The sequence below is a fragment of the Artibeus jamaicensis genome, unplaced genomic scaffold, assembly GCF_021234435.1.
Source record: "Artibeus jamaicensis isolate MK-2021 breed Jamaican fruit bat unplaced genomic scaffold, CSHL_Jam_final scaffold_804, whole genome shotgun sequence".
NCBI classification, from domain to species: domain Eukaryota; kingdom Metazoa; phylum Chordata; class Mammalia; order Chiroptera; family Phyllostomidae; genus Artibeus; species Artibeus jamaicensis.
Window position 1 is genome coordinate 2,116,096 of NW_026522055.1, and position 14,765 is coordinate 2,130,860.

General features: G+C 49.4%; 1 protein-coding gene across 1 annotated transcript; it reads right to left on the minus strand.

The window, feature by feature from the left end:
- Positions 1-1,492: 1,492 nt before the first annotated feature.
- On the minus strand, positions 1,493-6,480 carry LOC119040918 (sialic acid-binding Ig-like lectin 13). Its single transcript, XM_053659778.1, has 6 exons — positions 6,360-6,480; positions 5,910-6,293; positions 5,440-5,709; positions 5,190-5,234; positions 3,742-3,993; positions 1,493-1,590 (listed from the first exon to the last, which is right to left on the minus strand). Exons 1-6 carry the CDS (start codon positions 6,400-6,402, stop codon positions 1,493-1,495), a joined length of 1,092 nt encoding a protein of 363 aa, XP_053515753.1. The 5' UTR covers positions 6,403-6,480.
- Positions 6,481-14,765: the final 8,285 nt, after the last annotated feature.

Sequence of the window (14,765 nt, forward strand, 5' to 3'; positions counted from 1 at the left end):
TTCACCCTCTCACACTGACACACACACACCCATCTCCAGTCCTGACCACTTCCTCTTTTCCATCATTCACACCAGCACTCTCACTGACCTCCCTCAGCGGTCATGAGGTTGCTTCTCAGATAGAACATCCCCTTCAAATCCCCTCTCTGGTCCCTGAAACACAGGCCCTCCCTTCTGTGGCTCAGTGCTGTAGTGTCTTCAGTGAGTTAAATTCTATCCTCTTGTCTCCAGAATGGCAGCTTCTGGATGACAGAGATTTTGATGCTGTGCCCACAGACACATAACCAGTGTCTACAAAAATGCTGGCACATAGTCGGTGGTCAGTCGTTCTTGCTAAAGTGGATATAAATAAATGACTCCCCTATATATTTCATTGTTCACAATATACAAGAATTACACACACACACACACACACACACACACACACACACACACACACAAGATGAGGTGACTACTAACTGAGACCAAAGGATGATCAGCACTTGGAGGTGTAGGCATCTGAAGGGAAAGGCAGTCCAGCAGGAGAAACTGCAAGTGCAAAGTCTCAGTCACAATGACCATGGCCTGGTGTGGAGATGTTGTGAGATTCCGGAAGAGGGTGGAATCCAGTGGAGAGTCAGCAGGGTGCAGGCCAAACCAGCCCTAAATCCAGCCTGTGGAGTTTGCCCTCACCCCAGCCATAGAGAGGAAACATTGCTGTTCATGCTGTGTATGGGGGGCTGGATTTAGGTATGGGGGTTGGGGGTCTGCAAACACAGTCTGTTGGCCTCAGTTGAGGACTGAGTTGGAGGCAGACCTTTGCGGAGTTCAGAGACCCAGCAAGAGATGAGGCCCCAGGAATGACCAGGGTCAGGATGGGGAGGAAACAGGCATTGAGCTGAGCTGTGATAAGAAGGAAGGGGGAAAAAGACTTAGTGATTTATTGAATCACAAAAGGAAGGGAGGGCACCGTGTCATCTGTGTGACTAGAATCCTGCACAGAAGTGGGTTTAGGGTGGAAGATGGCAGCTCAGTTGTAACCATGCTGAGCAGAGCAATCCCAGGGACCATCCAGGAGGTGGGGTCAGGGGGATGTTGGGCAGTGAGAATCCTGGGTCACTCACCTGAGGCATTAACTGGATTCTGTGTTTGCATCTTTCATGCCCTCTGTGGGCCTCGTCACTGTCCTCCTGTGGTACCTGACTCTGAGAGAAGAGACCAGGGTTTTCCAGTCTGGATGGATCAGGGTGCAGTGCACAGTAGACCCAACCCCCTGTTTATTTCTCAAGGGATAGAGGGGATGGTAAATTTGGGAATGGCAGATCTGGTCCCACAGATTATCTTGAACACTGAAGGTTCCTGCCAGCCTAGACACTCACAATGGCTATTCATGTGAGGTTTTCACCCACCACCCCTTCAGCTCCTACCAGCACTACCCCTGATTTATTGGGATCCCCAGCCTTGGTTCTGGACTCAACCACATGTCTCCCCTCCCTTGTCCCTGAGGCAGAGCTCACATGAGGACGATGAGGCAGAGCAGCAGGAGTAGTGTCTTAGCAGCTGCTTCCACGATGGCCACCACTACCACTGCTGCCCTGGGCCCTGATTTTCCTGCAGGGAAGAGAGACAAGGAGGGCATCATCTGCTCAATGGCAATCCTGTGTCCTTCAGCTCCACTGGGAACCTGCAGGGCGTCCTCCAGGCCTTCCTGCATCCATAGACGCAGGACTGCCTGTGCCTTTAACCTTGAACCTGCCCTGACCTCCTGCATTTGGGCTGAAAGTAAAAGTCCCAATATGAAATTTATCAAAATAATGCATTCTGTTAATAAATTAATAGTATGGACAAAGTGAAAAGCCAACCTATTTATGGGAGAAATATTTGCTATTCCTAGATCCAATAGGGCTTATTATCCAGCACATATGGAGAACTCTTACAATGAGTAAGAGTTCTTATTAATGAGTTAGCAGCTCAGTGGGTCAAAGCATCATCCTGATGTAGCAAGATTGTGGCTGCAATCCCTGGTCAGGGCACATGCAAAAAGCAACCAATGAATCCATAAATAAGTATAACAATAAATTGTGTTCCTCTCTCTCTCTTTCTCCCAACCTCTTTCTGTAAAATCAATTTAGAAAATAAATTCTACACCACTTCACACTGGTCAGACTGGCCATCATAAACAAATCAACAAACAACAAGTGCTGGCAAGAATGTGGAGAAAACGGAACCCTCGTGCACTGTTGGTGGAAATGCAGGCTGGTGCAGCCACTGTGAAAAACAGTATGCAATTTCCTCAAAAAAATAAAAAATGAAACTGCCTTTTTGACTAAAAATTTCAGTGCTAGGACCATACCCTAAGACTCTGAAAACACCAATTCAAAGAGCCTATGCACTCCAATGTTCACTGCAGCATTAGTTACAACGGCCAACCGCTAGAAACAGCCCTAATGCCTATCAGTAAATGAGTGGATGAAAAAACTGTAGTACATTTACACAATGGAATACCCAGCAGAAAAAACGAAGGAGCTCTTACCCTTTGGGACAAAATGGATGGAACTGGAGAGTATTCTGCTAAGTGAAATAAGCCCAGTGGTGGAAGACACATATGATCTCACCTATAAGTGGAACCTAATCAGCAACACAAACAAGCAAGCAAAATACAAACAAAGACATGGAAATAAAAAACAATCTGACAGTGACCAAAGGGAAAGAAGGGGAAGGGTCAAGACAAGGAACATGCATAAAGGACCCATGCACAAGGACAACTGGGGCAAAAATTGTGGGAGAAAAGTGGTGGGCAGGTCAGAGGTAATAACGGGAAAATATGGAGAACTCTAATTGAATGAGAATTTAAAAAAGAAAATGAATCTTTAACCAAAAAATTGTTCTTTTTTGTTATTGTTGTTCGAGTACAGTTGACTCCATTTTCCTGCCACCACCCTCACCTCCCACCATCAATTTCACCACCCTGGCCTTGGCCGTGTGGTGTTCTACTTCACAGATGTAGAACAAATGTTTCAAGAATTTACATGGGACCATAAATGACCCTAAATACCTGCAGCAATTTTGAGGAAGAAGAATAAGTAGGAGGGATCACAATACCTGACATCAAATTATACTGCAAGGCCACAGTAATCAAAACAGTCTGGTACTGGCATAAGAACAGACACACAGATCAATGGAACAGAATAGAGGGCCCAGAAATAAACCTATGTCTCTATGGTCAAAAAATATTCAGACAGCTCAACAACCCAAAAGGTAAAAAAGCCCAGTTAGAAAAAGGGCAAAAGTGCCTTAGTTGTTGTGAGCAGTGGTGTCCAGAAGAACAGGGGGGCATGACCTGCTCACAGGCCCAGGGCACAAAGCAGGTCAGGTATGGAAAGAAGCCACACTCCAGGGGCCCTGGTATAATGATGTGAGGTGTGTGACTGAGGGCTGGTGGGAAGGGGGAACAGGGCATCAGGAGGGAGGGTCCCAGGTGAAGCCCTGAGGGAAGCCTCAGGCCTTGGTCCAGCTCTTTTCTCTGACCACATAGGAGGTGTTGTTATGGATCCCCCTGGACTGGCCTCTCCCCCAGCTGCCAGCACAGTGAGGAGTCTGCTGGGCTAGGGAGGAGCAGCTGCAGCAGAGACCCTCATTCTCTCAGGAGCAGGAAGGTCCCTGCAGCTGTGGGGGGTCTGTGGAGAAACAGGGGAGGGATCACAGGAGCCTCTTTCCTCCCCAAGAACCCAGGGCCCTGTGCCCAGGTGTGTTCCTACTCACTCTTGACTCTGAGGGTCACAGAGGCTTCCAGAGAGGCTGACTCGAGCTGCTGAGCTCTGCAGATGTATTTCCCAAGGTCCTCCAGTTCCACCTGGGGCAGCATCAGGACCCCTGGGTCCGTGGACTCCAGGGTCAGGCTGCCCCGGGTCCATCTTGTACTGGTGGGCGGGTTGCTGTCAGCTTTACACACCAGGTGCAGGGACTTGCCCTCCTGGACTTGGAGAGATGAGCCATTGGCCAGAACTTCAGCAACTGGAAAGACAGAGAGGAAGTCAAGTCCCAGCTACGGTGAGGTCTCCCTCTCTCCCCATCTGAAGGTCCCTGCCTCTCTGTGGCTCTGCCTCTCCCTCCTCATCTATATGTCTCTCTCTCTTTTTGTTTCTATATTTCCCACTGTCTCTGTCTCTCTCATCATCTCTGTGCTCTCTCTCTCCCTCTCCCCCCCCTTAGATTATGCACATCAGTTTCTTCTCTTCCATAATCCCATGGGCTCTACCATCAGAGCTCAGGTCCAAGGGGACAGGGCTACGGGCAGAGATCACAGCCTCTGCAAGGGGCTGCTGAGTGTTTGGCTGGACCATCCAGGTACCCACGCCTTCTGCCTTGACCACCAGTGCCAATGCAGACCCCAGATTTCCCTGTATGAACCTTGACATTTATGTCTGTCAAAGTGGTACACCATCACCTGCCCAATTCAGCTGTGTGTCACAGCTCACAGTCTTATGGACGAAATGCCCCAAAAGGGGGTTCTCACAGAGTAGTAAGACCCACTTTGTGATGGGGGGTTAACTGCATTGAGGGAGCCCTGAGGACGGGACTTGAATGAGACTGGCAGGTCAGGGAGGGCTTCCTGGAGGAGGAGAGGTTAAGCAGAGCACAAGAAGGGTAGGGAGCTGGCCAGGCGATGGTGCTGGGGTGGAGGACACTGTGGGAGGATGGCACACAGCACAACTACCACCAGGGTGGGGCATTGCCCCGCCTGCTCCCAGAGGAGCAAGTAGTCCTGTGGGGCCTGACTGAGTGGCCATGTTGGGGGTGTTTACATGAGGCTACTAGCAGAAATCAAGGGAGACTTAAAAAATAACATTGCAAATTGCCCTTTATAACAATAGTATGGATATAAAGTACAGCAGAGGGAATATAGTGAATGACATTGTAATAACTATGGGTCGTGCCAGGGGGAACTAAACTTATACCTTTGTAAGTTCTATGAATGTCTGGCCACAGTGCTGTACATCTGAGAACCTCATGCAGTGTCCCGTGAGGGGGTCAGGATGGGGGAGGCCAGGTTGTGAGTTGAGAAGGAGTGAGTAGGGGGCCTCTAACCTCCGATTTCCTCTCACCTGGCACGAGTCTATCTCCCACCTGAGTTCTGAAATTCCAGCTCTGCTCTGCAGGGCACAGGGAGACCCACTTCCACCCCCCAGACAGGAGAAGATTCTCCTTACCTGTGCCTTCTGTCAAGGACACAATGGTCAGGTTCCGGAGGGCATCTGCACAGACAGACATAATTGTTCCCTTCTCAATGGCAGAATGGTGGGCATTGGCCCTTTCCGCCCACGAACATGGTACACAAAAAAACAGGTGAAATTGGGTGTCCTCCTTCCTTCTTCCTTGGCCTCGCTTCCACAGTTCAACCTTATGCCCCCAACTCCATCCGTCCTCAAGGACTGGTGTCCTCACTGGGTGCATACTCACAGGTCACATTGAGCTGGACGGTCCTCTCCCTGATCTCACCACCAGGCATTTCCACCCGACAGGTGAGGTTGGTGCTGTGGTGCTGGGGCCCTGGTGTGAGGGTGAGCACTGAGAAACTGGGAGTCCTGAGACCCAGGGGTGTGAGGTCAACCCCAATCCAGGATAAGATGGGTGGTGTCTCTCTGTCACAGGCCCATGACACTGTACAGGTAATGTTGTTGGGGTGGCCAGATTGCAGGGTCCCCTGGATGTGGATGTCAGGTACCGGATCTGGAGAAGAGAAACCAAAGCACTGGGGGAGGGGTCCCCAGGTGTGCCCCTAACTGCAGCCTCTGTGCCAGGCCAGCCCCAGGGTCCAGTCCCCATTGGTGCCCCTGAGTCCTTCCCAGGATGAGGAGAGTCAGGGTCCTTCCCAGGTCAGGAGCCCTCAGAACCCAGCCATGTGTCCTCACCTTGTCCCTGTTTCTTACCTGTCACTTGAACAGAGAGATGGTTGTGTATGTAACTGTATTTCACAGAGGATCCTCTCTCCACCCAGAAAAAGTATCTCCCTGTGTCTCTTTTCTGCGCGTTTCTGATGTGCAGGGAACAGTTGTAGGTCTGGGGATCCCCAACAAGGTGGAATCGACCAGTGGTCTGGTTCTTCACTGTATGATTGGGGTTGTTTGTGGCCACAGGAGCATCCTTGTCTGTTTTGGCTCCTTCCCGGAACCAGTAGCCATAAGCTGGGGTAGACTGGTTCCAGCCATCCTGGGGGTAAAAGAAGGTGCAGGGCACAGAGACACACAGGCCCTCCTGCACCGTCACAGACCTCGGCACTTCCAGGCGGAATCTTGGATTCTGAGCCAGGGACCCTGTGTGGAAAGACCAATCAGCCACAGCCTCCACCCCAGCCCACAGGCTCCCCCTGGGGCACTCACCTGCCCACAGCAGGGCCAGCAGCAGCAACAGCAGCAGCAGCATCTCTGGGGTAAGAGTCAGGGTCTTGGTGTCACAGGACTGAGAGGAAGTCCCAACAGGAAGCCAGGGGGAAGGGAGAAAGGTGACAATCTGTGAGGAGGAAGTGGGCAGCCCCAGTGGGGGAGCTGGCCCTGCCCTTGGAGAATAAGCACTTCCACTTTCCACACGATATCCCCGTGAGGTCCCCACACACCGAGGAAGACCCACCCCACCACTCTCAACTCCATGTCCTCGCCTGTCCCTCTGTCACTGCTGTCCACTCAGAAAAGCAGACACAGCTTCTGTACAATACACAGGATCAGCCCCTGGGGGTGGGACTCAGGAGGGGCTGACAGGAATGGTGAGGCATGAAATGTGACTTAGTCCTCCAGGTGAGACAGGTGGTAATGGATGAATGAATGAACACTGCTCTGGTAGATCCTCCAGAGCATCTACCCCCTCAGGGGCATGGAGTCAAAGTGGAGACAGTGGCAGCCTTTGTCCCTGTCCCTGAGAGTGACCCTAACACCTGAGGAGGCAGAGGGGCTCCAGTCCATGCCAACTCCAGGTGGTCCCCGGTGTGTTGGTGGGAGCACATGGGGGCGTGTAGGAAACTCTGGTCTTCTGGGCAGCTCCCATGTGAGAGGACCAGAGAGGACAGGATCAGGTCTTCAAGGAGGTCAGCAGCCTGTGACCCCACAGGTGGTCCTCAGCTGGCTGACCTGCTTGGAGCTCCCCTGCCCGGGCATCCCTGGTGTTGACTGAGTGCAAGATGCCAGCAGATGCCTTTGCAGTCAGGTGGGCCTGGCTCTTCTGCCCTCCAAGCCTCACTTTCCCCATCTGCCAGTGCTTGGTCTCAGTGTGGACACAACTGTATTACCCTCACAGGGAGGCCTCACAGTCCTCAAACCTGGTCGTCTGTGGGGAACCCTAGGTAAGGGCAGGTGCTGGCCTTGACAGGTCCTCAGTGGTCACTCTGAGTCTGGCCCTTAGTGGACATCCCCTGATGGTCAGCTCAGCCCTTGGCTTCCTGAGTGGAGGACTCCAGGGTGGGATCAGTGTTGCAGGCTCTGCAGCCAGGCAGCCCTGGGCTCCAGCCTGGCTCCCTCCTGCTCACTGTGCTGCCTGGGGAAAGGCCTCACTGCCTGTGCACAGTCAGACACCCAGGCTCACGGGGTGCTGTGGGCTGAATTCTGTCACCCCCAAAATTCATTTGTTCATGTTGTGGCCCCCACTACTGCTGAATGTGCCTGGTGTTGGAGATGCGTATTTTAGGGGGATTAAGTTAGAATGAGGTCACTAGGGTAGATTCTGATAAAATAGAACTGGTGCTCTAATAAAGAGAGTTTAGGGCACAGACAGGCACAGAGGAGAGACTGCAGGGGAAGAACCGTCTGCAAACCAAGCAGAGAAGCCTCAGAGGGGACCAGTCCTACCAACACCTTGATGCTGAACTTCCTGTCTCCAGAACTGTGAGAATATGACTTGCTGTGTTTTACACTCATAGTGGCATCACTGGTTGTGACAGCCTGAGCCAGAAAACACAGGGGGTTTCCCTCAAGTGAAGTGTGTGCAGCGGCCTGGTCTGGCCCACATTGGACACCGTCCACACGGGGCAGGTCTATAGGACGGCGCTGCTCTGCAGGTGTGAGGAGAAGAGGGAAGGGAAGGACTTGGTAAGGGGAGGAAGCCACTGTTTCTCCTCCACCAGCTCTGCACTCTGCATGGCTGCAGCTTCAGCCCAGCCACCCACTTCTTCTCTCCCCAGTGCAGGACCAGCCCTGTGGGCTGTGCTCAGGCAGCTCCCTCAGCTGGAGAGGCCCGTCACTGCGCCTGCACCCTGGGTTCCTGCCTCCCGTCTGTGGAGCGGGGTGTTCTGGGGACTGGGCTAAGGTGAGGCAGACCCTGCTGGACCTGGAGTTGGGGGCAGGGACTAAGTCACAGTCTGGCTGGTCAGGGCTGACACAAGAGGAGGGTGGGCTGGAGGAACCTGAGGTGGGAGAGACGGTGGGCCTGGGGGATGGGACTGCTGAGCCGGGGGGTCAAAGGGGAGCAGGGTTGTGTGGGAGGCAAGTCACCCCATTTGACAGAGCAGGACCAGAGCCCGAGACGCTGGTGGGGCAAAGAGGGGGTACAGCTGCAGCCCCCTTGTCCCAGTCAGTCCTTCAGCATCTCCGCTCCAGGATCCAAGGGAATCCGCCTCCTCCCCTCCCCCATTCTCTCTTCCACATCTCCCCTGCCCCTGCCCCTTACATCCACCTCCTCCTCCTCTACCTGCTCTTTTCCTGCTTTTCATTCCCACTTTCTCTTCCCCTCCTGCTTCTTCACCTGCCCCTCACTCCTTTCAGGTGAGTCCACTTCACTTCCCACCTGTCTTGGCTTCAGGTCTCAGTCTTTCCGAACGTGGGGAGATGTTCCCCCCTTCCCTTCCCATCTCCCAGTGCTTGGTCTCAGTGTGGACACAACTGTATTACCCTCACAGGCCAGTGGGTGGGGTGATGAGGCCAAAGGGACTGCAGGACCACAGCCTCAGGGACTAAGGGTGTGGGGACATCAGATGGCAGGGGGTGGCTTCTGAGAATGACAAGGTCAGTGGAATGGCAGAGAAGAACCTAGAGTCATGGGCGTCCCTGACCTTCCTTTCTGCTGGGATGTTGGGTCTGCTTGGCTTGACCACCAGCCTGAATCTTCCCCTGTAAAGCTGCCTGTTTGAGAATCATGGGTTCAGGCCTGTTGTGTTTGTTTGTGTGTGTTCTTTAGAAGTGTTGTGTATTTGAGGCATGTCTGTCTGTAGATGAGTGTATATGGGTATCTGTGACCTCTGTGTGTACATGTGTGTCTGTGGTCCTTGTGTGAATTGTGTGGACATCTGAGAGGTGTGTGTGACTGGGAGGCACCTGTGGTGAGTGTGCATGTGTGCACACTGAAAGCTCCGCTTCTCAAAAATGACATCCACAATCAATACCATGAAGAATGTAATCCACCCCATATTTTCTACATAACTTTCCTGCTTTGTTTTCCTGCAAACTCCTTATCACCAATCTATATAACATATAAATCTACTTACTTCACTTCCTGCGACTCTTTGACTTAGGGCTCAGGCCAGCCTGGGTGAGTTACTGCAGAAAGTGCCTGGACAGAAGTGGGGCTGGGAGTCTGGGGTGGTTGAGACCACCTTGGCAGAGACCAGAAGGCTGTTGACAGAAATGTGAGAAACCCAGAAAAAGGGAAAGCCTGTCCCGGACTGTAAGAGTTTCATCAACTCAGATGGGCAAAGATAGAAAGCATGCTTGAAGGTACTCAGCTGGCTGGGGGGCAGATAAAAAGCTAAAAACAAACCTGATTTTTCCTAAGGTCTTGGAACAGCTGTAAAGGGTCAGAAGGACCCCACTTTAAGTGGTGAATGCTCTCCTCCAGTGATGCTCCGAATCTGGCTTTGTTTTTCCCATCTAATGAGTTAGCACAGAATCCAGTACACAGTTGATTTCCTTACGGGGAAAAAGCCCACGTCTGAGGAAGGCGGCACACCGGAGGTTCCGACACCCGTGACCATCATTAGTGACTTAGGAGGTCAGCCAACACTCACCCAGTCCCTCCAACTCTGCCCTGGGCCTGATAAATGGCTGGCTCCAGGGGCTGCTCAAACTCCCAGGAGACTGAACCCCAGGAAGACTCTGAACCCCAGGTGGACTGTGGCTGGGCCACTACCACTGTCCATGGTGCTGAAACCGGGTCCCAGGAAGCACTCTGGTTTCTGCCTCCCAACTCCGCAGAGGAGCCTGAGTCCAAAGTCTTATGTTCCTGTCTGGGGGAAGGAGGGGAAAGTTGTGGAGCTGAATGGATCTGTCAGGGAGCAGAGAACCAGGAGTCGTCTGGCTGGGCTCCTCTCTCTGCTTCATCTTCCCCCCTCTCCTGTTCACTCTCAGGCATTGTCTGTCCTGAGGATGATGTCTGTCTGCCCCACAGGGTTGTCCGTCCTGAGGGATGATGTCTGTGGCTGAGCCACAGGGTGAAAGATATGCTTTCTGAGGCTCTCTGTTTCCTGCCCTCTGGATAGCTCCTTTAAGCTGTTTGCTTCTTTCCAGCCACACCAAAACTAAAACTCCAGCAGAACAGGGAACTTTCTAACACTCAGCTCCAGCTATGCTCCTCCCCTGGCTACACATCTTTCCCCACCTGCCACTTTCAAGGTATCGATTCAGTAAGGAGATGTTCAGGAAAATTCACAGCCTCACTATCACCATGCCACTCTCTCAGTCACCAACCCGCACACTCCTCAGCCACATCCCTGCCACCACCTGAACACCTCCTGTCCCTTCTGGCCTCCCCACACTGAATTCACCTGGTTCCTCCTCCTTGTCATAGTGTCCCCAGTCTCCGTCGTTGCAGCACGTGCTTCTCCTCTGAGAACAGGCTCAAATGTCACCACAAGCTGTGTTCACTGCCTTTACACCCTTCCACCCCTGCCCTTTCCCACAGGTTGGATTAGGGTCATGGGTTATCAACCTCAGTGCTGTTGAAAATGTGGCATTTGTAGCTGAGTGGGGTTTTTGATTGTGTGGTGTGGGCTCTCTTGTGCATTGTAGAATGTTAAGCAACATCTCTGGTCTCCACCCACAAGATGCCAGGAGCTTCCCATGCCCTGTTTTGACAATTAAAGTATCTCCAGCCATTTCCAAATGTCTATGGATGGTGAACTGTCCCCCCTCGGATGAGAACCATAGGGATAGAGTCTCCACCCCAGTTTTTTCTTTACTTTCATTTTAGCTTTACTTACACATAAAATGGACCAAGTGATTATATATTTAGCTGCTTATTGCTATTCTGCATTTCCTCATGCATCTAGTATGCCCACTTCTTGGGAGTTGGACCCATAATTTTTAAAAAATTGGTTTAACTTACCCCTCCTGTAACTGACTGCAAAACAGTTGTATTCCATAGTGTGGGTGACTTCAGGGCCATCCAGGATTCAAAGGTTTGATATGCCTGACCTCATATCCTTCCTCTTCCCAAACCATGTTTCAGTGAGTCAGCCTTGTTCTCCAGAGTCTCATGTCTAATGTCAGCCACAAAGTTGGGGAACAGTCCAACAAAATGCCCTCATTTCTAACACCAGCTACAGATTCCAGGGTCTCTAAAACCACTGTGATCTCTGACACCAACTTCAGGTTTTACAGACTCCAAGACTCCCCTGAGGTTTGATAACTCACTAGAAGTCCTCACAGAATTCACTGAAGGCTGTTATACTCATGGTTGCTGCTTAATACAACTAAAGGATATAGATTAAAATCTGCACACCAGGCAGCGTCCAGGAAAGTCCCGACCTGAGAGCCTCCAGGTGTCCTCTCTCTGTGGAGTCACGATCAGCGTAACCTAAATATCTGTAATGATAAGTGACGATACGCACAGAGTAGGACAGCCAGAGAAGCTGGCTTGGACACCCAAACTTGGTGTCCAAGTTTTTGTTGGACCTTCGTCACATGTGCATGGCTGATGGCCACATGGCTGTTCTTTGTCTCCAGCTCCCTTTGAAGTTGACCTGATGCCACATGATCCAAAGACCCCACGCCAAGTCACACTGTTAAACTATCCAGTGTGGCCAGCACCTGCCCTGAATCACATTTTTAGACTATTCAGTGTGATGCAAGGCCCACAGGCAAACAGACACTCCTATCAGGTATCACCTTCTAAGGATCTAGAAATTACCCCCAGAAGCCAAGGACAAAGGACTGACCTCTCTTCAGGATAAAATCCTTACTACACAGAATGACAAATGCCAAAATCAAGGTAGCAGTTAGCTCTAGGTTTGTATGGGAGATGCATTTGGGGTGGCAAGTATGTGGTACATGATCTTGTTATGTACCATTTTATACTTTTCTGTATGTCTGAAATACTTCAAAATATTAAATAAAAATACCATCAGTGGTCACTTATGTAACAGCTTCATATATGTATATGCTCACATATAATTTTATGTGTTCATAAATAACACACTCATAAATATACGCATACATAAATGAATAACACAAAGATACAGAAAAATCCATGATAAACTGGCACCATTACTTACCTATAGATAGAGCAGGACCTATAGGTAAGTGAAACTGTTTGACACAGTAGTTTGCACTCATGTATTACATTGGTAAAAAAAACCCTTTTCATAACGATGGATTAGTAAAAGAAAAAATGAAAAAATTACATAATTAGGCCATAATACAATTTTTTCATTGTAAATTAAACTAATGTTTATTTATTTTTTACTATATGCCTGTCGATTTCACACATCACATTTATGCCCCTGAAAAACCAAAGACACTGAATATACAAACACATAATGGCCAGACTACACACATATGACCTTCAAGCCTCAACTATAGGACATACATGGCTGACCTTCTCTTTGCAGCAGCTAGGCCAAGAGGCCAAACCAAGAAGCAATTTGCACAGAACATCCATAACTTGGTCAATGAGTACCAAGTTCCCTATTTTTTGCCAGTTTCCAGCTCTGAACCAACCAAAGTCAAATGCGCTCTCCTATCCAATCACATAAGGTACTCTTGCTTTAAGTAGCTGAACTCCAGCTTCCCCATGATCACAATTCCTTGTCAGACACTATCTGAAACTCCTCTTTTTTTTCCACTTTAAGGATCCCCTACCCCCCTGCCTGCCTTTCAGTCTTTGCGAAATGCAAGTGATGGTGTTTACCCTCTTGCAATAGCAAGCTCTCAGTGGATAGCCTGTTTGATCTCATTTGGGCTGTCTTTCTGTTTCATGAAAACCTGAGAATCAAGTCTTGTAATTTCTTTTTTATAGAGGAGGAAGCCAAAGCTCAGAGATATATCAGTGATTTTTCCCAGGGTCATTGAGCAAGTGTGGGTGGAGGTGGATTTAAAACTTCTTTCTCTATAGCAGTTTTCAAGAGAGTAGAAATTTTATAAGCTACCCATGTTCTCTGGCCAATGGGAAATATAGTAAAGGTAGAAATTAATATTAAAAATTTAAACACCCTTATCTGAAAAAAATCAATCTAAAATTTATGAAACATGTATCTAAATTGAATAAAATCATGTTCTGGAAGAAATCAAAAACCAAAACCCTGGAGTCCTCTTTCTTACTTGTCTTTTTTCTCTTATATCCCACAACTAACCTATCTGTCAGAAAATCCTGTTTGACACTGCTCTCAAAATACATTCAAAATCTACTCATTTCTAATCACTTCCACTGCCACCCTGGCCAGAACCACTGTCCTCTCCCACCCAGATTGCTGCAAGAATCTTCTCACTGGCCTTGCTGATTTAACCTCAGTTCCCTACAACCTATTCCCCACAAAGCAGCCACAGGGATTCTATCAACCCTCAGAATACCCTACACCTTCTCTGCCCAAGACTATATGTTGCTCTCATCTCACTTAGAGTCAAAGCCAAAGAGCAGGGTGCTCCTTCCAAGGACTCTCTCTCAATAAGCACACTTCTTCGTGATGGCACTTTCTTTCTTCTTACCTTCAGGCAAACAGCATTTTTGAGTACCTTCTTCATGTCAGGCACTGTTTTAGGGATATGGCAGCAACAAGAATTTGAGGACACATACATGTCCTCATCCTATTATAGAAGGCAGACAATAAACAAGCTGACATGAGGATAATTTACTAGCTGTACAGTACTATAAAGAAAAATTAATACAATATAGTAGCATAGTTATGGAATATTAGGGGATGAATGGCTCAGAAAAGGCCTCTTTGAGGAAGTGACATTTCAGCAGAAACCTAGAGGTGGGAAGCCATGCCAAACTGGGGCAGGAAAACGGTAGGTAGAGGAAACAGCAACTGCAAAGTTAGAGCAGTTTAGCATGTTTACAAAAAAAATGTTCTGGAATTGGATAATAGTGATGGTTATTTATCTTTGTGGTTACTAAAAACTCCTCAGTCATGCACTTTAAAAGGGTGAATGCTATGGTATGTCAATTACCTCTTAATTTTTAAAGTTAATTATAAAACTGTAGCTAAAACAACTCTCAGTTCAAAGCTTTTCCTCAGTGGTACTCATTACTATATTGGGTACGGGAAAGTCAGAGTGACTGAGGCACCAGGATTTTCTCATGGGGATCAGAGACAGACAGACAAACTGATAGAAAATAAAATCCACTCCACTGACTCAGTGAAAAACTTGAGTCATCTTTGATTTGTCTCTTTCCCTCACCTCTCTGCATCTAATTCACCAACGAATCTTCACAATCTAATTCCAAAAGATATCCTCAACACAACTCTCAAGTCGCCACTGCTACCACCCTGAGACAAGTCATCCAAACCTTTATCTGGCTGCCTGAAGTAGTTTCCCAGATGGTTTCTGTGCTCCCACCCTTGCCCCCAGTCAGAGTGAATGTTACCCACC

What these genes read in the sequence shown, in the direction of transcription:
- LOC119040918 (XM_053659778.1), bottom strand. Translation starts at nt 6,402, where the DNA reads ATGCTGCTGCTGCTGTTGCTGCTGCTGGCCCTGCTGTGGGCAG. An exon ending in GCTGGCCCTGCTGTGGGCAG is followed by an intron (nt 6,294 to 6,359) that starts GTGAGTGCCCCA and finishes CTTTCCACACAG; the next exon opens with GGTCCCTGGCTCAGAATCCA. An exon ending in TGTGACCCTCAGAGTCAAGA is followed by an intron (nt 1,591 to 3,741) that starts GTGAGTAGGAAC and finishes TCTTCCCTGCAG; the next exon opens with GAAAATCAGGGCCCAGGGCA.